We start from the raw sequence: 24,702 nt of genomic DNA, 5'->3' as shown, positions 1-24,702 counted from the left end.
TTTTCAGCGGCGTTTCTCCTGCACGGCACCACCTCACTCCAGTAGCACTGGGCCGGCTGTGCTACCTTGCCCGGGTTACTCAGCTGGGCCAAAGTCTGCGTGGCTCCAGCTCCAGCAGCCTGGGAACCAAGCTCCCGCCACCGGCTCTGGAGGCGGCAGGCTCCCCTCAGCCAAGGCTCTCCTCAGCCTGGGCCCGCCTCACAGCGGCCTCATGGCCGCCCGCCTCACGGCAGCTTCCCCCGTCCCAGACGCTGCCTGGGAGCTGAAAGCGAAGTTTTTTTTGGCAGCCTCGCCCACCTTCCCGCCTCAGGCTCGCCCCTCTCCCCCCCACCCCGCCTCAGGGAGGCGGCCCCACGGGTGGCGACCGCCCCACGGGTGGCGACCGCCTCACAGCGCCCGCCGCTCCCCGCCGCCGGGCCCCTTCCTCAGGGCCGCCCCGCCCCCTGCTCGGCCCTCCACTGCGCCTGCGCCGCTGCCGCCCGCCGCCGCCGCCCGGCCGGCACGCATGCGCAGAGGCGCTCCCGCCCCTCCCCTCCCCTCCCCGGCGGCGCTGTGCGCAGGCGCAGTGCGTGCCGCCTGCCCGCCCGGCTGGTGCGTGCGAGAGAGAAGATGGCGGCGGCGGGGGCAGCAGCGTGAGGCGCCCGGGAGACGCCGAGCTCCCCACGGACGCGGGGCGCCATGGCTGTGAACAGTGCCCAGGTACCGGCCGCCCCCGCGCTGTCGGCCCCGGGGTGTTGCGGAGGGGGGTGTCTCTGACGGGCTCCGAGGGGCGGCCGGGCCCCGCGGCGCGGCTCGCCGAGGGGGGGAGCGTGGTGGCCGGGACTAGGCCCAGGGTGATTCTGCAGCTTCATTGAATCTCCTCAGGGCGGTGGAGGGGCTTCGCTGCCGGCCGGGACGGCGGTCTCCCGCGCTCCCGGCGGCGGTCGTGCCCCGCCGAGGGGCCCAGCGTGCCGGGGCTGGCCCCCTCGCCGCGCCGGTGTCACGGCGGCTGGGCGAGGGGAAGGGAGCGGAGGAGGCCTGCGGGAGCCCTTTGCGGGTGAAGTCGGTGCTGGACCCCGTTGCGAAGAGGGGATGGTTGGAAGAGTTGATAGCTTGGGCTTTTTCTTTTTTTTTGGGGGGGGGGGGGCAGAGACAAGCGATTCTAAAATGAGAAGGGAATAAGGAGATTCGTAAACTAATCTCCCCCCCCCCCGCCCAAACACTCGATAAACCTCAGTGCATTGGGGTGCAAAGGGCTGAGTGTTGCAAGATTACTATGCATGGGGATGCGTGTGCAGTTTCCCTGTCTCCCACGAACTAAACCAGCCAAAAGATTTGTGCACGGAGTTAAAAAAAAAAAAAAAAAATGCAGTCGCGGTAGTTTTTCACTGGAAGTTAAAAGCTCGGTTCCTGGTCTAATCTAGTGTGTGCTCAGAGCAAATGATTGAATGGGTTAACTTCACTATTTCTTTCCTGTAAGGCTTTTCTCCCAAAAAGCTTTAAAACAAAAATGTCAGGCAATGTGTGTGGTACACTGAGGTGTTTATTTGCAAGACTTCATACAACTTTGTTTTTAGCAAATAATGAAATTTAGAGAACTTTCATCGTGTTAAAGATAATTCTGTTAAGAAACCGTGTCTTTTGTGGCGGAAAATATCTTTCATAAAATCGAAGTGTTTCAAACAAGGTGATGCTTTATTCTGAATTCTGTATTTTTTTTTCTGAAGAGCAGTTAAGGTACACATCTAATGAAGTGACGCACTAGTTTCACTGACAATTATTTTTCCATAAACAAAAGCTTGTAATCAGTGAAAACTATCATGACATTTCTTGTCCAGCTTGATTTATTTATGTTTGAGAGAAAGAGGGATGTGATTTTGTTAACGTGGGTGTTCAGAGGGCAGTTGCCGTTTCTGGAGTTTGCTTAAAATTTAAGATTGTTTTAAAATTTTGTATCATTTAACTTTTCTTCCAAAGTGGAGGAAACTCAGTTTTGGACTTTTTTTCTTACCATCCTAATGAATGATAGTTAAAATGCACATATATCAAAAGGATTCAGTGTCCAACTCGGAAGCTGTTTTACTCGCTGCTTTCCCCTCAGTACTAGGCAGCAGTCGGTGCATGTGGTCAGTTTGATAAGACCGTGTTTTACGTTGCAGCTTTTTTCTTGATTTAGAAGAATTGAGGACACTCTTGTGTCTGTACTTAATTAAGTTGGTGTACCTTGAAACAAAAAACAGTTCAGCTGATGATGTAGTTTATGGTGAAGCACTGCATAGCTGTAATTAAAACTAGACCGTAAATTCATCTTTAGTAGTAACTTGTACGTAGACTATTTTAAATCAACCCCCTCTATAGGCAAAGGTAGATATTTAGGTCTTGTGAGGATTACTGCTTAAATTTACAGGAGCAAATCTGTGAGATACCTTTCAGTTAATGCTTTGTTCGTGTCATTAAATACAGCTTATTTTTGTGTTTAAGTGTCAGTCCGCCCCCCCCCCCCCCCAATGTAAACAGTTTATTTAAATGCTGTCTGGGATTTATGTGAATACATATTCTAGAGCAAGATAGTGCTATAATGCTGAAAGAAGGTAATAATGTTTTGGACTCTTTTGGATGGAGAACCTGAAGATAAGTTCAGGGATGTGGTTTTACATGCATGTGTTTCCTTTTTATTTTAGGATGGTAGTGTTGCAGATCGGTAGAAAAATTAGAGTTTTGATAAAAGTTGTCTGTTCTGAGCACAAGACTAAGTAACATTATGTAGTCCTTATGTTTGTGTCATAATACAGAGACCTAGGCAAAAGTGCTTCGTTTTTCCATGTGACTGTAATTTGGGTGTACCGTAATTGAGACCTTTTTTTTTGTCACACGGGAAAAAAAGTTCAAGAAAATCATGCTCTTCTAATAGCTAAAATGCATAGTCAGATTTCTGCCAATTAATGGATTCATGTAATAATGGGCAGAAATATTTGAGTCAGTTTGCACATTCTAACAAATGAATCATGAAACATGACCATATCGTATATTTTCAAAGGAGCATTAATTTTGGATGGCCAGCTAGTTGGCAAGCACATGAGTATATGGTGACACAGTTTAGATATTGCTGGTCGTTTGTACCTCTGAATTCCATGTCATTATTTCATAATCATTTAATGAGATATTTAAGTGTTGCTGTCAGTTTTCTGGGTGTGTTCTGAGTATATTCAAAAGCTGTACTTTTTTTTTTTTTTTTTAATTAAGGTGAGCTAGCAGTAAACCTGCTGTATCACTACAGGTTTTGTATGACACTACAGATGTTGAGCTGATTTAGCACTGGATATAGTTGAAACCATTTGTCATCAAGGTCATCTAAAAATCTTCTGTTAAAAACAAAAAAGAAAGACTTTAAAAACTATTTCCCTGTTTGGAAAGAGTAATACTCTGTAGGAACTGTATAAACAGTTGTTTTAGCCACTTTTCCTATTGTTTTTCATAGAAAGAATTAATACAAACGCATCATTTATAAATCTTGTGAAAACAAGTTAAGCAGAAGAAAGGATACCATAGCAGAATGAATCATTTATGCTTGTTTTGTTCTTTCACCATTACTGTGGTGTCAAATTAACTCCATGCCATTTTAAATGTACCACATTGCCCCCAAACCCAGCTGAAGTACAAACCAGTAGAGTTTGTGTTCAGAAAAAGCTGAACAAGCTCATAAGCTGCTCATCCTCACCCAGGCCTGTGTCTGGCCTGGCAACCAGAATAACTGGAACTTAGAACATGGCATGCAATCTGACTCCCTGAAATACTGCACTGCAAACTACCGCTTTTATGGCTGGCTTGGAGTGTTGCTCCCTGGCAGGGTGTAGTTTGATGTTCCCTTAAGCCAGTGCTGTTTCTGGAAGGAAAAAAAAAAAAGCAGCAGTCTGTAGGCATTTGTTCTGTGCTGTCATTACAGTGTATTGCCTGATGTTTGTGGGTGACCTTGATTAGGAAATCTATCTGTCTAAAAAATAATCCTAAAAAATGGTTGTTATGCAGCTGAATGAGTTTCTTGTGCTAGTTTGCTTGCATCCATGCAGATGTGTCTGATGTTACAGTGTCCTTACAGGCAGAAAGAAGTGTTTGGAGAGAGGGTGATGTGGATGCTGTCAGGTTTGTGAAATACGCTGAAAACTGTGGGGGACACCCTGAACACAATATGAAAGGTGTTTCTGGGCAAGGGCTGCCAGTGGGTGAATTTGTGAAGAGGTGTTTGAGTGCATCATCTTGCTGTAGCTGCTGCTTCTCCCCTGTCCCGCTCAGTTGCTGTTCTGTGTTTTAAAGAGGTAAAGAAGCTGGATTTGTCTCCCCTCTCTCCCTGTTTTTTTGGTTTTTGGTGTTTTTTTTTTTTTTTTTGGTCCTGCTTTCATTGCTCAGAAGGGCCTGGGTTTGTCCTTTTGCTAGAGCTTTTGCTTATGGAGTGAGAAGTTGTTCTAGACTTCTGTGGTCTTGGGAATTCAGGCTGCAGCTGAAGCTGTGAGTTTAGGTAGCCAGAAGGTATCATTTGCCTTTCTAAAATGTGAATGGTGAATCCATGCAGAGTACAGTGGGTGAATGTGGGTTGGTTAACTTAAAAAAAAAAAAAAAGGAAGTCTGGGAAAACTGACATAGAACATAAATTTGGAACTATATGGCAGCATGCAAATAATAGAAGAAAACCCACAGGTTTTGTGAATCACTGTTACTTATTCTGTGCATTCTAGACTATAGCGCTGATTTGGAGACTTTTAAGAATGGATCCAGCCATTTACCTATTAATAAAGCCAGTTTTTGTAGGCAGTTGCTTAGACACAGTGCTTTTTCCGTTCATGTAGCTGTTAAAATACTTTTAAAGTTAAGTGGGGTTTTGTTTATAGGTAAACTAAGCAGTCTCATTTCTGTTTAGCGATATACATGCAACATGCTGTGTCGTACAAAACAGCCAAATCTGTTGTAATAGAAGTTGCTGGCCTTGGGCCATTGGATTATAGTCATTTGTCAGTCTAATGCCATTTCAGCAATGTAGATGTTCATTTCCAAAGAATTAAACATGCTAGAACTGCGGTTTTTCTTTTTGATGGAAGTGTCTTATGTGTGATCATTAAACATACAACTGGGGATTATGGAACAAAGGGTTATGCTTCATGGTGGAAAAAATGTGTGTGTGTACATGCGTGTGTGTATATATACACACACACGCGCGAACACTCCGTAATGGAGCAGTCTGGTGTTTTAAAATTGGGATTCTAAACCCTATTTTTACTTTATGAAATTGTAACGTATGTGTTTAAGACTCCATGTTTTAAGTATTCCCAATAATGGTGCCATGTTGATTATTTTTAAAACACTTTAAAGGTTTTCATTAGATTAGCAGTCATGTTAATATATTCATTAACACACTAATAGAGTAAAATTTTGAAGTACGTTAGTCTTTTTCGTTTCATTTGACTTTCTAATACCTAATTTAATTGCAGATGCTCTTGATATTTTAGATACGTCTAAGAACTTTTCCTCCTTGTTTGACAGCATAAGATTTACTGATTTTTTTGGTGTGCACTACAAGGTCTGTTTTTTCTTCACCTGTAGTTAGGCAGAAGGTAACTTAAATCACAGTAGCCCTAATAAAGTGTTTGTGTAAGGGTTATTTAAATCATACACCTTACAGAAAAGCATGTGTTTAAAAGAAAATGAAGAAAGGCCTTCCTGAGATCCTACGATAGTCACAAGTGTTAGTGCTGTACAAACTGAAAGAAACGTGCAAGAGTGCTTTTGGGAATTTTGCAGCTTATAGTATTGTATGTGAATTCATATGATGTATGGAAGTTTTAAAAGAAGCATTGTATGTTACTTGCTTTGGAATTACAGTAGGAAAGAAAGGGATATGGATCAACTTCCATTGAATGGAATATTAACACAAACTGGAAAATCACTTAAGGGTTCTGTAACTTTTTTACTTTGTTAAAAAAGTAAACCCCCTGATTTGGGTTCAGCTTTGAGGTAGAAGAGAAAAATGTCCTATCTGTAAGAAACTGTAAAGAATAACATATCTCTAAAGGTTGTGTGAAAAGATGCATTTCAAAAAAAACCTATAAGAAAGTAGGTTTTCTTCAAAGAATTCTGTGTATGAAAGACTTCTCTCTGTTCATTTGAACCAAACTGAACATAGTAGCAGAAATAACAGTGCTGTATTCCCTCAGTGCAGCGGGCATGTTTTTTCATACAACATTTAGAGCCTGCTGTAGTGATTCACAGGTTTCCTGCCTCATTTTTCCCCATGAATGTTGCAGACCAGCAATGGATTTACCAGTGTAACTTAAAATACAGAAGCTGTATATCATTCCTGCAAAGAAGTGAAGGCTTTTGTCGTGAAAATGTTCTGTCTTGGAGTGGGATTCCTTTGTTGGTAGTGTAGCAACATGTTACCAATAGCGATTCTTACAGTGTCAAGGCAATGTTCCTATTTTCATGAGTACTTAACAGCTTTGCCATATGCACATACCTGTCTCAGCAGGAACATGTATGTAATTTGCTCTTTAGCCCGTATTGCAAAAATACACATATGTTTTAAGTTGGTTGAAGATAACCTGTTATTAGCATTGAAAACTCCTAGAATGCAAGTGGGATTACCAAGTATTGGGTGACGAGTGACTTTAGATGTGCTGACTTTCATTGTGTGAACGTATCAAGACTTCGAATGCTGTACGTGGTATGAAACCACAGGTATTCTTGCTCCTGGTTGTCTGGTGAAGCAGAGTTCCTGTTGCACATGGCTCTTGTTTGAACAGGCTGAGTGTAAGTTTTAAAGAGGGAAATGAATTCAAAGCTAACCTTCTTTACAAGGTGGGAGTTAAAGAAATTACTCTGACAGGAAAAGAGGGGAGATAAAGGCAAGATATTGATAATTGCTTTGATTCTAGCTGTAAGCATTAGAAGGGACAGAGAGGGAAATGGAAAAAGTTCAGTTGCTTAGCTTAATGGTAGCAACAAGCAATTAGATTAATTGTATTCAAATAATGTTTTTGAACTGTGCTACTTAGGAGGGTATTTGGTTAAAAATGATGCTATACCGGTACGTAATATGGGATGGTCTTGTCATTTTAAACCTGAGTAGGTATGATAAAAGGAGAGGGAAATAAATCAGAGAGAGAGAGAGTCATTGTCAGCACAAGTTACAGCTCCATTGGAAGAAGAATCAACTTGTCTTGAGTTCCAGTCTACTTCAGTCGATCCACCAAATCATATGGTCTCTAATAATAGCTAGCTGTTACCAAAGAAAATAAGAAATAGTGCTGTAATGTCCTTAAAACATGGAAAACCTCACTTTCTGTTCCTCTGCTGCCTTTGGGATACAAAACCAAAGCTGCCACTGTTTGAAAATTTCTGTGGAGCACTGTAGTTTATTGATACAAAGTTGGAAAAAAGTCAAAGACAACTTAATTGGGCAATTCCCCATACTCATTTTCTTCTTCTCAGCTAAAGGCTGTGACCGTTGGCTATTGGCCCTTAAGAAGTTAAGCTCCCAGGTAGTGAAAGCTCCTTAACAAATCTTAGGACAACAAAAAAAGGGTTTTTGCTGTTAATATGCTTTCATAGCAAGCAAGAATGAGATAAAATTATCATCCTGGCATTGCAAGCAACAGAAAACGTAAGTGCAGCAGAATCATAATAGTGTGAAAGAGCAGTCAGCTTTCAGAGCAGAAGAAATAAAGCTGTTGAGTTTGCTCATGTCAACAGGTTTGCATTCTCAGTCTTTTGAACTTTACCTTTGTTCAAACACAACACTGAATTGTGGTGGTCACTCTTGTTGCCGTGAGTCAAAACGACTGTAAATACCAGATGCTGGCGTGCAGTGTTTCAGATGCTGCCAGACTCAGAGTTTCCTTAATTGGGGAGGATAAAGGCAATGGACATGTATTACACTTAGTACTAATGATTGTCGCATAAAGGCCATTATGGTTTTCTGCTTTGGTGTAACTGCATCCTTAATATAGAGATTTCCCTGAGGTCTCATCAGTGTTCACCCCTGGAACGATGCGTTAGGGCAGTTGTGCACACTTTTTTCCTTCGCTTTATGCTGCTGCTAGTAATGGTGGGTACCACCTTCAGAAGTTGTGGTGGGCTAGAGGGATCCCTCATTCCCAGAAGCAGTGCTCAGTTGTGTGCTGAGCTATACGGCATGTGCATGTACAATATTTACGTGGTAGTATGACTTTATAGTTAGTCTGAATTCTTCACAGTTTTTTCTAGCCAAAAATCTTAGGGCTTAGCTAAGAGCTAAGGTGTTTTATAGCCGTTTGGTTTGCATACCAAGTTTTGTGTAAGTGTTTGCGCTTCAAATTTATTTATTTTATGACAGCTTAAAAAAAAAAAGCGCTTGTAATTAGTGAACAACTGCTTATTATATTATCTTTGAAGGTCAGCTCCAAGTATGAGTGTCCAACACATCCAGTGTGTTTACTGAGTATCCAGAGGTTGCAATATTTGATAACGGTAGGCATCACTAATTTGAAACTTTTGTTCAGTTTGTATTTTCTGTCTTATTTGCAAACCAGCCATTTCGAACAACAGTATGAGTGACTGATTGTGTTTACCAAATGTTTTTATGATTTGCAAGATTTTTTTAATTGGATTTGGGACCAAAGGAGGCAATGTACAGCCACATGAGAAGCATGTTCTTTCAAAAGCTGCCTAAATTGGTGTTTTTTGGAAGTGGAAAGTATTATAAATTCACAATGCGCAGGCTGAAATATGAGGGTGTGGTTTCATCGTTGTTGCTCAACCGTGTCAGCGTTGTGGATTAGATGGCAATTTGCTCGTATTTACGTGGGGTCCCCTAAAATGCTCTTGCTCCTTTGTACCGTAGGTGGATGAGGGAGAGGATAGAAGGTGCTGGAGTTGCAGACGTGCTTGTGGAGGTGAGGGGTGTGAGCAGGGACGCTGCAGACAGCAGCTGCTTCTGTCCTTGCAGTGAGTAAGCTGAAGAGCCAGTGCTGCGTTGTGTTTGCCTCCCCTGCCGTGTATTCATATTCCTGTTTGTAGATGGCTGGATGTGCAGGCCAAGGAAGTGGCCGACTCCTTCCTGGATGGAGGGGGTACATGAGCTATCGGTTGTGTACTGTCATCTCAGAGCCTTGTGGGCCTTATCAGTAATAGTATGTCAGAGTATACTCTGGTTTAGTCCCCCTTTCCTCCTCAGAAAGCAAGAGAATTTCAGTATCTTCAATATTGTAAACGTGTTGGGAAATATCTTGAGTGCTCTGTTTTGCATTCTGTTCATTCATATGTGCAAAAGAAATCTGAATGCTAAGAGAAGATCTCGTATAAGGAAAGACATGAAGTAGCACCACTATCAGTGTTATTCTTTTGAAATGAGCTACCTAAAAAAAAAAAAGTTCTAAAATTGACAGCGTTGTTATCATACAGTAAACCTACTGCCATATTCGTGCCCAGTTTTTAATGCTGCCATTGAAAAATATGGGTGTTTATTAGTCTTACTATCTGTGTTTTAGTTGCAGCAGTGTATTAATTTGTGCATTTGTTTTAACAGTTATCTTGCATCTACATAAAATTGTGTTGCAGATGCTTAAGCTTTAAAACTATCTCGGGAGGAGGTGGCGTATGTGTGGTGTCCCAATTTTCATTTTAACTTGCACGCCACTTCAAAATACAAAGTTGCTGTCATGGGCAGTGCCAGATCCTCTCAAGTTTCCACCTGCCACTTACCACACATCAGGCTGGTAGAGGAAATGGATGGCTGCATATATACTGAGAATCAAACCAATAGATGGTGTCCTCAGTTTCTGTCTGCCAGGGGCACGTACAGCATACACACGTCACTTGGTGAAGTAGTGGAAGGGGCTTGAGTTCCTGCAGAGAGAAAATAGAGTAAGAACCTCTGTAGCATTACTCTCAAACTTCAGCAGTTACAGAGCTTAAAATATAGGAGACTTTATTATGTGGTGGTAGTTGTGTTTTGTTTCTGTGATCCCCTTGAGTCATTTACCGATCATTGTGTTTTTTGCAAGTTCTCTGGTTTATTTTTGGCTGTTTCTCTATGAGATTATAACCCATTTTTGGCAGGTCACAACTCGCAGAGGGGAAAGTCTCATTCTTTCTTGCTCCTGGCCACTTGCATCTTTTGTTTTATGCTGGTTCCTTATCTTCTCTTAACCCTCCTTCCCCCAGTGCAATAAATAAATAAATAATCTGGATAATTTTCTCTCAGTTTGAGTGTAATTGTCTTGCTGATCATTCAGCGTGTGCCAGAACTGGCACAGGGGAAGAGGTGGGAATGTGAATCCAGCAAAACAAAAAGGTGAGTAAAACCTGTGTGGCCTTGGTGAATGGAGCAGGTGGTGCTTGCTTTTAATGATTGGCCAGTGTTTTCTCTTGCTGTCACTGTTAAAGGTGTAGTGCCTTGCCGGGGTGGTTACCCCTGTACAAGCTCTGGGTATCATTAGCTTTTGCATTGTCTTTTTTTTATTCTCAGTGGCCAGTGTGGTTTTGATGGGACTTTGCACCACATTTAGATTAATACTAAACTTTCTAGGTTAAATCTCATTCAGCTGTAGTTCTAAGCATTCAGCACTTCTGAAATGTAGGGTTGAGATGTGAAGTTAGGCCTTCAGAAGAGGCGTATCAGTCCTGGGTAGGTGGGCTCAACTGCCTTCTGAAGGTGCTAATCTGTATTCCTTGTCAGGATGGAGTCCAGGTAGCTAATTTTTACCTCACCTAATCTTAGCCATCTTAAATCCTGCCCTGAGTAATTGCTTGTGAAAAGCATTGTGTGGGTGACTTGGCTAGGCATGGTGCTGTTAGGGATAGATTTTAGTTTTCCACAACATTTATTTAGCTACACTTACTCAGAGGCTATCTGTTCTTTTCCTACTTTTCTTTATCTTCCAGTGTATTTTTCAGCTTGCTTTTCAAACTGGAACAGTGGTCTCCTTACTGCCCAGGGTGGAATTTTCACCTGGGACGGGTCTGTATTGATCCTGTGGGGCATTAGTCCTTGTGAAGATGTGAGTAGTGGAAATAAGCAAAGAAAATACCGAATGTACACAAACTAGTGGGAATCAAATGAACATACAAGAAGCCTTAATTTTTGTGCAGCTTTGCTTTTGATTACTTGATTTTAGAGGCATAGTTTTTAGTGTAATTTCCTTATCTTAAATAATAGGGTGCCATCCTGAATCTCACATGCTGTATCTGCAAGGTTAGCACCTTTGCATACATGAAAAGGGCGTCTGCTATTAAAGCACATGAAGCAATTCACAAGAGAGGGAGTATTATTAAAGGAGCTGAGATACATACTGCTGTAACTGATTCAAAGAGCCTTCTGACTAACAGTTGAAGGATTATGTGATTCCAGAATTTTGGGTGACAGTTCAGCTTTTGGAGAGGAGGGTGGTCTGGCAGGCACAGATCAGTTCTTTCAATTTCTTTTTTTTTTTTTTCCTGTGCTGTCTCTACAAATAACTTCAGATCCTATGTCATCTCTTCATCTAACTCTTGTTCCTCATCTTCGGCCTCATCAAGCCAATTGTAATCTCCTTGAACCACTTAAAAATGTGCTTACAGTCAAACTTGTTTAATTTCTTAAAACTCAGGGTCTCATTGCACTTTCTCTTCCCAGAGCTCTACCTCTCTTTTTTTTCTTTTTAATAACCTCATCCAAGTCTAGATGTATTAGTTTTACTTTTTTAAATCATGGATTTGGTGGATAAAAGTTGCCTGTGAGGTAAATGCAAGTATAGTAAGCACAGAAGAAGAAAAGCTTTTCTCTGCCAGGGCGCTGCCAAGCACCTCTGAAGCTTGCTAGCTGGAAGCCATTACAGGGAAAGCCTGTCTTTGTCCTGGTAGCCCAGAGCATCCTGCCTTGCCGGAGTAGGAATGTACTGGCTCCTCAGTGCTATGAACTATGTGGATGGTAGAAAAGATAGTGCATGTGCTGTTCTTCCACCTGGAGGAATTGAGAGAAGCTCGTTGAAAACAATCCTTCAAAATCTCAGTTGCTAAAATACCTGCTAAATAAAGATTTTGTAAGCCTCAGAAAAATGCTGATTGATACAGCATGTCTGGAATTTGGGTGGACTGCTGTGACGTGTTCAAAGACAATTTGCTACTTAATGTGGCCAAAGCAGTGTTCTCCAGATGCAAAACTGATTTTACTACCGTGTTCTTAGAAGTTTGTTCTGCTGTAGGTATCTGGCACTAAAGGTTGCAGTCCTAATGATTTTAGTCTGGCAGGGAAAAAAAATGGCTAACACCAAGGCTTTTCTGCTGGGAAGTATCAGATAAAATTAGTCAGATTGTTTTGCCTGCCCCACCTATAATAAAATAGTAGTTAAACTGGCTGTGTTCTTGAGTAACTTCATGTTCCAACTTCTCTCTCCTCAGTGCTTATCAGGCTATAGTAAATCAGAATAATTCAGGTGTTAATTGTTTTTCTTCTTCATTATAGGAAGAGTTTACAATTTGTGCATTAGACTCAGTAACTAGTTCAGTGCAAGCAGAGCTTGAAGTAAATGTGTTTGCTCAATTATGAGCAACCAGCTTGAAGCTGGTGTTTTCAAACTCTTCAAGGGTGTGAAGATAGAGGCTTAGCAACAGGTGTTTTACCAAGAATGTTCTTGAATTCAAAACTGAGGAAGGACCTATCTACCCATTTTGGAAGTATTTATTTTTCTTTTGATATTTGCAAGGACTGCTGCTTGGAGAATTTAATAGGAAAGTATTTTTGTTTGGCTTTTATTTTGATTTAACATTGCAAGAAAATAGATTGGAAAATGTTACTTCTCTGAATCACTGGCAGATGTTCTGTGGGCTTCTAGTGGTGGAGCTGCTGGTGTAAAGGTGTCAGAAATTCCATCTTTTGCTCTCCAAAAAGCTAAGATTTGATGTAATCAGCCCTGACAATTCAGTTGCTATCCTCCCTCTTGCTTGCTGTCTGGAGTGCACTTTCCAGGTATTCCTGCTGTAGTCCCAAAATGGCTGCTCTTCACTGCAGCTCTTGTTTGTGTAACACATGAACATATATTCTTACCTTGGGCTCCGGTGGAAGGTACAAGGAAGATACTTCCTAAGCAAGAATACCTGATGCTCTCTAACAGGATACAAATTAAAAGGTATATAAAATGTATATGGAATTATCCTGTCACTGGGCTGTTGCTTTATGATCACATGTGATACAGCTGCATTGCCCTATTTCTACTATTATTATTTACAAAATAAAATTGTGGCTGGGTTTGGGCATAATTTTTTTTTTTTTTTTCATTTTGTGGAACAGAGGAAACATATCAATTGGGGAAAGCTTTAAATGTGAAAGAGCAGAGGTTTTTTGCTGGGGTAGTCCTGCTTTGGAGACCCAGAAGATAAGAGAGTCTTTCTGTAGGTGGGGAAGGTACTCGTAAATGCAATGGTGTCTGTGTAAGATGATGGGTTGTTGTTCTTCCACTCCCTTTTTACCCCCTCTACTAACTACAGTCAGCACTTTATAGACAGCTTCCTTGGGCTGGTTGTGCTTTGTAGCAGTTGCTGTTTGTTTCAAATGGAAGAATGCCAACAAGCACCTAACTTTTGGTAATAGAGTCAAGAGTGTACATAAACAGAATTTGTTTGGGTGTAAGAAATTGACTCGTGTTTTGGAAGCTTTTTGTATGGTTATTGTTTGGTGTGTTGCTCTTACTTGAAATACATAATGTGATTGATGAAAATGAATAATAAAGAGTCCAACATGCTCTGTTTTTGTGAAGATTTGAATTACAATCTTCAGGATAAACTGCTCTGATCCATGTTGTGTCCCCATGATAATGTCAGGCTGTAGGGGCCATTTGTTTGTTAAACCTGCCCTTCCAGTAATGCTGTGGCTACAGCTGAAATTTCACCAACTTGTGCTTTCATACTAGCCAGTGATCTGTTTTTTCCTCTGATCAGAAAATGAGCTTTTGAGAATAATTCTTTTTTTTTCATAATGGAATAAATTCCCCTCACATTAATTCATGTAAAATGTGTGGAAAATTCCTAACTTTCTTCAGCTGCAAGAATTCTGTAATAACATCCAAGAAACCCTGAATTGGGGGGGAAAAAAAAAAGGGAAGGTACACTCACGTGCTATATTTTTGAGCCTTTGATTGCTTAAATGGTAGACAGGCAGAGCTGCATTGACTCATGGGCTTAGTTGACCTACATTTACCTAGCTGTGATCTTTCTCCAGGCACTGTGTAGATTTGTTAATATTCTAGTTTTAAGCTGCAGGCTAGTGATAAAGGACTATAAGATGTACTAAGAGTTTGCTCATGATTCGTTGCATTTTCAACTGTTAAAAGCTTTAATATGCAACTACTCTGCATTAAAGTACAGCTTCATTTCCATATATTTTTAATTATAAAAATGGACTTTATTTTTCTATAAAGAGGATAGATCAGCATTGGATTTTTCAGAAATGGATTTGCCTAAAATACTGCTATTAGGCTGTGATACAGCTGTAAATATATGGCCAGTGGTCTTCATAGCACCTGGTTTTGGGTTGTTGCTTACAAATTCAGAATCTAAAAAAAACCAACCCCAAAACCAAACCTGTTTTTCAGTCTCACAATTTTGTCTGTGTTTTTATAAGCGTTTAACCAGTAAGTTTCTTGAGATTTGGAAGTTAGAAAACCTTGTTGTATCAAATTAAGTAATTGTCTGTGTAGTAAGACTTGATGGATTTCAGCTCAAAAGGAAGGAGAACCTGAGGGAAGGTTGTCTTTCCCTACACTTTCCAGAAAAAAATAGACAAACCTTGACAAAATGAAAGAGAAGTAAAGGGTGAGGGAGAAATACCTTACTTGCTGCTGGGATGACTAATGTAAGAGCTTTTTCTCTGCTAATAAAACCCAAGTGTAGTCATATGCATGTGCCCTTTTTTCCTTGCCAGAAAACAGACTTCTGTCTGAATGGTTCATTTTCTTCTTCTACCACAGCCTATCCCGGTAGCTTTAAGAATAAGTACACTTTGTAGAAGTAGCTTGGTGAGCAAGATTGTATAGTTTATGGTATACATAAACTATTTCATAATTTCAATTTATATGTGAACTAGTTTTGACTTGTTAGGCCTTCTGCTTAGATACAATTGAGTTATTCCTTGCCACTGTTAGTAAAAGCTGTATTTTTAACTTGTTTGTGGAGAAGTAGTTGAAATGGGAGTATTTGCAGCTTAAACTAATTTGACTGGAAGAGCTGATGAAGCTCTTGGGTTAATAGGTGAAAGCCATGTTAATTCTTCTTGAAAGCAGAAGTTGACACTTCATTTTCCTAGCTTTCTTGTAGCACAGGTGATGCCAAGATGATGATGCATCAGCAGTGCTATTTCTACCCATTTTTCTAGGACAAGCAGCTGTGTAACACGTACTCCTCCTCCTTGTATTCCTCCAGGAGAGTGTTCGTGTTGCTACACTGGAATACCAGTGGAGATTTCATTACAGGCAATGGGGTAATATTAGCATTCATTTTTTAAGTGGTTAAGGAGAGCACAGCAAAAACAGTTGACGTGGAGAGAGCTTGCAGGTCAGGCATTTTAATCTTTTGTGGTCTTCGGAGAACTTTTTTCCCCCATCTTGGAATTAGTTCTGTGGCTGCTGCTTTTGTCTGCATAGTTAAGATGCCACTTGGTCAGTTATGGTAATCAGAGTTATTGTACAAATATAAAAGTAATCTTACTTTCATTCCTGTGCGGTAGAGAACAAATTTTCTTGTATAGATTTAGTTAATTGGTTTTATGTAATTTGTGTTAGTTACCTAGATGTAGTTAGTATCTTGAAGATGTAAAGGTGGTATAATTGATGGAATGTTTTGCTCAAAGTGGTGTAGAATCTGCTGGACTGCAGATGTTATACTATTGTAATCATATTGTAGAGATTAGCTTAGGAACTGATTCTAGTTTTGTTGCAACTGGTAACACCAGTGACTGACAATCAGGAGGGTTTGGGTTGTTGCTCAGAGAGGTATTATAATGTGGGGTTTTTTTAAAGAGAACTAATGTTGGGAGGCAGGTACTTGGTGCAGGAAAATTTGATCTCTTACAGCATGTCAGGCTGAATGCTAAAATTGGTGAGACCAGCTCGCTAGTGAGCTTTGGAAACACAAGCTGACAGTCCTTTCCACTATACCACCTTCAATAGTGTCATTCAATATTCTTGACTTGTATTATAAAAAAAATGTATTGCAAATGTCATATACTTTAAAAAAAATTTCTCATCTGCAGAGTATTTGTATAATATTCTAGTCTCACAATTTTAAGTTCTTCAAGAAAGTGACAAAGACACAGGTCTTCTGATGTCTTCAGGAGTTTAGAACTACAGTTGTATCTGGTTCTTTCAAGCATTTTCAGGAATTTAGTTGTAACTTTTTTTTTTGTAATCTCCAAAGCTGTATGAGAATGTTTTGAATTCAGTCCTCAGACTTTAATTGCAAAATCTTGATGGGTAGAAATAAGGCAAATAAATCTGAAGTACTGGTAACATAAGAAAGTTTAATTAAAAACTGGAGTACCCATACCACCAGCAACTTCATGTGAAAAGAGATGCTGTTTTAGAACTGCACAAAGTATCTTTAATTTTGCATTGTTTTTTTTTAATCTAGGTTCTAGTTGTTGTGTTGGTATCTGAAGGGATAGATTTTGTGTCTGTCATGTATCCTCTGCCTAATGCTATCTCATTTTTAAGGTTTATTCCAGCATTTTTTTCTTTTATTTTCATCCTTGGTCTCATAGATCTGAGCATCTGCAAGAAGACGTTCACATTTGAAAACTCCCAGAAGTTCAGAGTATCTTGACACTAGCATTTAAAAAAAGGGTGGAAACCAACCGTTGTGAATAATTTTCTTTTTAAAGCGATTAGTTGATAAACCTCAGTATGGAAGGTACTAGATGGAAAAAAAAAATTTCTGATCATGCAGTGTAAGAAAGGCATTTTGTTATGTTGGTATATGTTTACTCACATTAGTTAAAATCATGTTAATTTTAATGTTTAATAACATACTGTACATCTCCAGTAAATAGTCAAATTGGGTTACAGTCATGAATTGCAAAATGGAATAGATCCATCAGTATGTTTTGGGTTTGCTATTTTGTTTTTCCATTCCGAAGGAGAGGTTTGGAAACACTGACGAGAAAGTGGAAAGGTAGTAGAGGTAGGGTTTTTTTTTTCCCCCCAGGAATTCCACAAAGCCTTGTCCTCTCCACACCCTCATGCCCCTGCCTCCCCCCAGAGGAGACTGTTATTTCCCATCTGTTTTTCTTACACAGCTGCAAGTGGAAGATCATTGATATTTATATGATACTGTTTTGACATTGCTCTTAATCTGTAGCAGAAATCAAGCTCACCAGAGTGAGCTATCTGAAGGGATCCTTGAATACACTTAATGCAGGGCTGATGATAGCTCTGCAGAGTTGAATAATCTGGAGAGTAGTGTGAGAAATGCAGTGTGAAATATGTGCTCCCAAAAAAGTGAGAGAGGATTCCTTCCCAGGAGCCAGAACAGAAAGCTTCTATGTAGGTTGCAGAGATGGTTTGAGAAGGAGAGGGAGATCAGATTTGACTCTGAATTAAGCCTCTTAGGGATTATGTATCTTTAAAAGTAAGTCTAGGGGTAACGTTACAATCAGAATTTTTCAAAACTTCTCCCCAGTATTTTCTTAGAGTTTTTCTTCCAAATCCAGTGTTGGTGTAAGACTGCACTCTCTCTTCTAAGCATCGTTCCTGCTCTACCTTGTGAGTTACTACTTGTACCATTGACTACTATTTAGCATGTTTTTCAAGCAGATGCTTTTTTTTGTCTGAGCATATAAATCAAAATCAGCTGTTGAAATGTGTAATTGAGTGCCAAACAGTATTTTTTGCTTGGAGAAAGCTTGATCCGCCCCCCCCCCCCCCCCAATGAAATTTGTGTAGAGCTCTAATTAAGCTTCAACTTTTCACTGGTAGTATTTTTAAATATTTGGGGTTTGCATGTTGCCATACATGCTTTAGTTTATGTACTATCGATGGTAATAGGCATGGGTTTTGCTAACTGGGACAATTCAGCTGTCTGTTCATATGCATTGTCACAGCGATTGTGCTCATCCTTTGCTCAGGTAACTGTACAGTTGTAGTAACTGTAAAGTAAGAGGCTGTTGATGTACTGACACATCGGTAATGGTCGGCATGACAAGCAGCTTACTTCCGAGCAGATCACAATCCCTTGCCTGCATTAGGGCTGATGGTAAGTCTGTATCTGAAACCCACTTTTTGCTTGGAGCTTGTGTGGTGAAGTCCCAGTCTATTATCCATGATTGAGACCTCGGAGTACTGTGACGTACACATAAGTTTAGAGGTTGATACAGTGTAGGGCAAATTAGAGTTTGGCATTTAAAGGAATCAATTTGATGTAGTCCTAATGGATATGTTTGTTTCTTACGCAAAGGCACACCTGAAAATACTAAAACTGGAATTGAAATAGTGTGAAACAGCTTTGGCAAAGCTTTAACACATGCTAGTGTATCTCTGCTCTGTGTTTTAAATGTTGTTTACGGAATGTGGGGTAAATTAATGCTGATCGTGAGAAGCTTGTATAGGAATTGTGTAAATAATTAAACTTCTGTTTGATTGGTCCAATAATTAGATTTTATTTGTCAGTTTGGAAAAAACCTAACTTTGAGGCTTTTGAAGTTATGTGGAATAATTTAGAGTGTACAAGCTAGGACCCCAAAAGCTCATACTGATAATGAGATTATTTCTTGTAAGGGTGTATTGGTTTTATAAAATCCTAGTGCTCTCTTGCTTAAAAATGCTTACTACTTAAGCATTTCAGTTGCAGAAAAACCTTTTACATTTGAATTAATGGTTCAGAGTAAGTACTACAGTGATGTTTTTCTGAAGCTGTTTCACAGCTAAAACAAGTATTTTCTTACACAGAGATCATTTGTATAGCGCTAGGCACACTGATTCATTGAGATGTAGGATGGACGGACAGCAGGCAGGGAGCTAGCGCGGTATTTCAGGTTGCTTAAAATGCAATGGCTTTCCCCTCCGCGACCTTTTTTGTGTAGATTGTTATACTTCCCAAGTGATGTGAAATCTCAGTTCTCCTTCACTTCAACATGTAGTTGTGCCTTAAAAAGGGTAGAAAATTCTGTCGTGCTAGCAGAGGGTGCTGTGTGTGCAGCTTGCAGAAATCTTATTTCTTGAGAGCCAGAGGACAGGAAGGTCGGTTAAGTTGGGTAGGTTTAATCTCATCATCAGTCATATGGCCTAGTAAGTTTATTTTGAAACACTATTTTTCTCAGTTATGCAGGCATCTTTTAACTGGTTTACTTTGTGTTTGCAGGTGTAAAGCATCGTTAAATAAAGCCATAAAATCAAATAAAATTCTGGTTTCTTCAGGCCCAAATGGGATGGGTTTTTTTGTGCTAGAGTCAGACTAGGATTAGTTTTTGGGTTAGATGTTGGTAGTGTGTTTTAAATTAAGAAGAAACAGTTGCATAGACACAACATTTCCCTTTGTGAATACATCATTATATAGTAAAACCATTCCATTAAGATAGTATTAATGATCATTTTGTTTCACTTTTGTTTGGTGTTCCCTAATTAAAAAAGAAGCACTTATTTTGCTCAAAAGTACCAGGCCTGTAACACCTCAGTTAAAAATGCTGGTAAATGAAAAGATTGTATTATTATACGGAAGAATTAGGGTTGGATTTAGATAACTTTTAGTAGTCTGGAGTTGAGATTTGTTTTGTTTTGATGCATGACTGCATCAAAAATATCTCCTAAAAACATAATTTAGTTATGATTCAGCAAGTGCTTTTTTTTAGACATGTTTTTGGAATATGATAAATTCTAGCTGGTATGTTACTGAATAAAAATGACTTGGTTATATTGAGAGCATAAGCCAAGTTTTACGTCCTGTGCCAAGAACTGTGAAACCATTCACAAGTACAGTTTAGGGATCCTGTTCTGTTTAGGTGTTGTACTGTCTCAGTTGGTAGTTAGCAGCTGATTAGTGAAGGGTTTTTTTTAAAGCATTAATTTTTTCACTGGGCTTCAAACATTGTATCACAGATGTTCCAGTTTATTTTGACTGTTGGAATTGTTTGTCGACTAAACCAGATTATATTAATATTTGTTTAAAAACACTGAAGGGCATTAAAATGGTTAAGCTCTTTCCACACATAAAAGTGATACACATATAAATAACTTTTTGTGTAAGAAAATACATTTTGTAACTGCTGTGGAATTTAACTTAAGCTTAAACTTTGAAATTTATGAATGTAGATGGCTGTGAGTCATGCAAACAGCAAGTACATGAGTTATTGGAATAAACCACCTGAAGTCTGAGAAAAGTACTGTGATTGATTTACTGTATCTACAGTTTGTGGCAACAGTCTGCACTTCACTAGAGGTGATTTTTCAAATTTTAAGAACTTTTTTCTATGTTTCAACTCCCAGTCTAGTTAGTTGTATCTTGATATAGCCAAGCTAAGGTTTTACCATGAGCAAGACTTGACACTGCTGAAAAAGCTTTTCTAATGGAAGGGTGGAGGATAGCAAAGAATGACTGTCAGAGTACAGTGAAGGTGAGTGAGAGTGGTATTGTAAGGTACTGGACCAAACTGACCTCCTCTTTTCCATAGCCATAATATTTGTGACTGGTGACTCTTAATGTGAATATCCTTCTACATGCCAACAGTTTATAGAAGCTTCCAGGTGCTATGAAATGCCAACGTCAGGCCTTTTTATTGGGAATGTTTCATTTTCTGTAAACTAAATATAAAATCTCATTTTAGCGTGGGGTTTTTTTGTGGTCTTGTACTTTTTTTTTTTTTTTCCCCTCCATAGAAATATAGATGCAAAATACCTAAAGAGGTGCAGGGAGATAATGTTGGGAAAAGACATTTCATCTTACGTTTGTTGTGCAGAGTTTCAGGCACGGGGTAACAAAATTCGTAAGAGCAGTTGTACCAAAATTGATGATGTTTAGATCTTGTGTATTTTTGTACACCTAGGCAGCTTCATTTCTGTGCTTGTGCACTCAGGTAGTGGTACCATTAGTCTTGCATAACTCATTAGTTTAGCAGAACTCTGGAAAAGTAATTCCTGTGTTTTCTGTTGTGAAGGGTAGGCATTTGTGTTGTTTTAGAAGGTAAACTAGCTTGTGTCTAGGGCTTATATGAACTGATGCAACTTCTCACTGTACATGTTGGTTTAAAACCAGTCACGGGATGAGCTGCAGTTTGTGCTGTGATTACCTCTAGTGGGAATTTGAAGGAAAATGCATTGTATACAGTTTTAGAGCCTAAAGTACTTTGCTAAGGCCTTGGGAAAGAATTAAGATGAGAGTTGGGATGCAAACAGGTGAGTTTCTGCCTCCCAACATACAGGTCTTTTTGAATGCTAGTACCTTAATAGATTTTTATCATAAATTTATTAATTGTATTGAATATAAATAATTCTTTAACAAAAATCCTTCTCTTTTATTTTTAGTATATTTTTGGGGAGTTCAGCCCTGATGAATTTAATCAGTTCTTTGTGACTCCACGATGCTCTGTTGAGGTAAGATCTACTTTAAACCTCTTTTAGAAATAACATTTTAAAGCTACATCTCTTTGTCTGTATTTGAAATATAACAATACAATTATTTTTTTATCATTCTCTTAGCTTGCTAATTTGCAAACTGAAGATATTGAACAGGAGTCATCTTTCCATGTATGTGGATGTTAAGTCAATTTTTAGAAATAAGAAATTAATTATTCCACCTTCTGCTCGTCATCTTTCAGAGATGGTATAGCTGACATTGTAGTGATAGGATATTGAAAGTGAGTTATCCAGCCCTATTACCTCAGCTTTGATTTATGTATTTTTTGTTTTTTTTAGAGGTGGATCTAGAGAAAACTTTTTCAGCAGTACTCTTGGTTGTAAGTAAGGTGGGCTTCTAAGTCTTGTGAGCCTTTTGAAGCACAGGGATTCTTAATATTTTTTGACAGGTGGAGCACTGCTAACCATCAAAGCTATGCTTACAAGGAAGGCTGTGCATGAGGTCTGAGAAGTGGATCAGTAATGAACTAATTACAGTGACAGTGAGGGCCATGGAGTGGAAGCAGTTGTCTGTGTGTGTTTGAGTTCATAACGTACTACAGATAGTAGACTCTTCTTCTCTGTAGTCCTTGGTAGAGAATGAAGAAACCATTTCCCTTTGTATGGAAGAGTATTATGCCATTGTCCTAATCTCCAGACTTGAAAAATGATTTTCCTCTATGTCAATTTCCATGTTTTTCCTCCAAACATTTCCATTCAAACATTTCAGTCATGCTTCCGTCCTTCCCCCATCAACATAAAGGAAATGAACACTTCAACTGTAGGTGGGGAAATCCTTTTGTCACATTTTACAAATCTGATGGCCATTGTTAATGCGACTTAGTTTCCTGTAACTTAATTTCCAAGCATGGTTAGTATAGTATACCAGTAAACAATAAAAGTGCATGAAGGGAATGGGGTGAGGTGGGGGAAGTTTAGAAAAAAAAAGATAGCTTCTACTTGCCTTTAGGGATAGCTTTGTATCTTTTCTGCTGGTGGGAAGCAATGCAGAATATATCTTCAGGTAATATGTGTTTCTTCTGATTATATTGCTGTTTTCCCACCATTAAATACAGTAGCAGCAGTGTGACGTTTGCATCCTATGTAGTGTCACCTTAAGGGTCCTACATGAGCTATTCTAATGCTTACATTGTGGAAGATGAAAATGTCATATCGACTTCTGTAAAGCTATTCTCAAAGTTATGTTGAGGAAACATGAACCTACAGCATTAGAACCAGTCTTACTTAATTTTATAACTGTATCAAGTGTACCACTTACTGGTTAGCTATCAAAATAAAAAACTGTGTTGAATGATGTTCCTTAAGTTTGTCCTTGATCTGGTTCAGTTTAATGTTTTAATTATCTGGATGATGAAATAAAAATTATGCTTATTAGTTTTACACTGTGCAGATATTTTGGAGAAAAGTGGTCTGAAAAAAATAGGGTGAAATTCAAGAAGGACAAGACTGAGATTATAATACTGCAGTGGTGTTTGACATACATTCTGTTAGGGGCAGTGCCAGTTCTGGGAGTCCCAGCATCTGTTGATGCTGGTGTCCTCCTGAAGTCCCTTACCTATAAACTGAAGGGTGGACTGAGGCAAGGGACTAGTTAAAGCTAAAAGTTGTCTAGAATGTCTCTTTATACGTGGCGGTTTTAATACATGTTCTATTAGATACCTGTTGACTGAGATGATTCAGATGACCCAGTTGTACAAAACAGGTCAACTCAGAAATCTCTGCTTCACAAAAGCGCTGTTAATTAACCAGATATGTAGGGGACCAATAAATAGGTGGACTACTTTTTTTTACTTTGTATTTTCTTAAGCCCTTTGAATTGGAGAAAAACAAGAATTACATGTTTTGTCATAAACTGTTGACTGTAGACTTTTAGGGTAACTTTTTTTGAGCTCTAACTATAAAATTATATTGAATCTGTGTTCAGTATTAATATGGATAATAGGTTCTTAACAGCTTGGAGCCTCTTTCTGACCCATTGATTCTCATTTGCATTAAGATGTATTATGGTTTATAAATGAATTTTACAGTATGTGTTCTTTTTATGCACTTTTTCATAATGTAACTTCAGAAATATTTTTCTTGCCACTTCTGATGCACTGTTGTCTATAGTGCTTTAAGAAGGCAGTTTGTAAGTATCTGTAGCTTCAGAGAACTGAAGACTCCAACAGAGAAATCTTTGATATTTGTTACACCATTATAATTAATATTTAGAACAGCATCGTAAGACTGCACTATACTCTCAATGTTTTATCTCCCTCTGCAGAAACAGTTCAGCTGTTCTCCAGACAGCTGCTGGATTGCAATGTAGCAATGGCTACCAGTTCACATGCAGGCACAGGAGAAGGCTTTCAGCTTCTGGGGGAGTTTGTGGGCAGGCAAGGCGGGGATTAGAAATTGCCCACCTGTAGTTACACAGTAGCAGGGGTTCTGTCAACCACTGAGTCCATAAAATGATGGCAGTATTCTATGCCAGTGTTTTATACCAGTGATGTGGTTTAATCCCAGCGAGCAGCTAAGCACCATGCAGCCGCTCACTCACTTCCCCACCCCCACCCCCCAGTGGGATAGGGGAGAGAATTGGAAGGAAAAAGGTAAAAGTCCTGGGTTGAGATAAGAACAGTTTAATAGAACAGAAAGGAAGAAATTAATAATGATAATAATAACAATAATAAAATGACAATAACAACAAAAGGATTGGAGTATACAAAACAAGTGATGCACAATGCAATTGCTCACCACTTGCCAACCGATGCCCAGTTAGTTCTCGAGCAGCGATTTCCCCCCCCCCCCCCGCCCCTGGCCAACTCCCTCCAGTTTATATACTGGGCATGATGTCACATGGTCTGGAATACCCCTTTGGCCAGTTTGGGTCAGCTGTCCTGGCTGTGTCCCCTCCCAGCTTCTTGTGCCCCTCCAGCCTTCTTGCTGGCTGGGCATGAGAAGCTGAAAAATCCTTGACTTGGTATAAACACAACTTAGCAACAACTGAAAACATCAGTCTGTTGTCAACATTCTTCTAGTACTGAATCCAAGACGTAACACTATACCAGCTACTAGAAAGATGATTAACTCTATCCCAGCCAAAACCAGGACAACCAGACATATT

At 39.6% G+C, this 24,702-nt stretch overlaps 1 protein-coding gene across 1 annotated transcript in view; it reads left to right on the top strand.

The window, feature by feature from the left end:
• Window positions 1-552: 552 nt before the first annotated feature.
• Window positions 553-24,702, top strand: part of USP10 (ubiquitin specific peptidase 10) — a 56,334-nt gene continuing 32,184 nt past the window's right edge. Inside the window, exons 1-2 of the mRNA XM_052796267.1 lie at window positions 553-699; window positions 21,486-21,554. Coding sequence (XP_052652227.1) covers window positions 679-699; window positions 21,486-21,554 — 90 coding nt within the window. The 5' untranslated portion in view covers window positions 553-678. The remainder of the gene's footprint in view (window positions 700-21,485; window positions 21,555-24,702) is intronic.

Source organism: Harpia harpyja, chromosome 9 (assembly GCF_026419915.1).
Source record: "Harpia harpyja isolate bHarHar1 chromosome 9, bHarHar1 primary haplotype, whole genome shotgun sequence".
Lineage (NCBI taxonomy): Eukaryota > Metazoa > Chordata > Aves > Accipitriformes > Accipitridae > Harpia > Harpia harpyja.
Note: the sequence above shows the minus strand (reverse complement) of the source record. Positions and strands in the feature narration are given on the sequence as shown.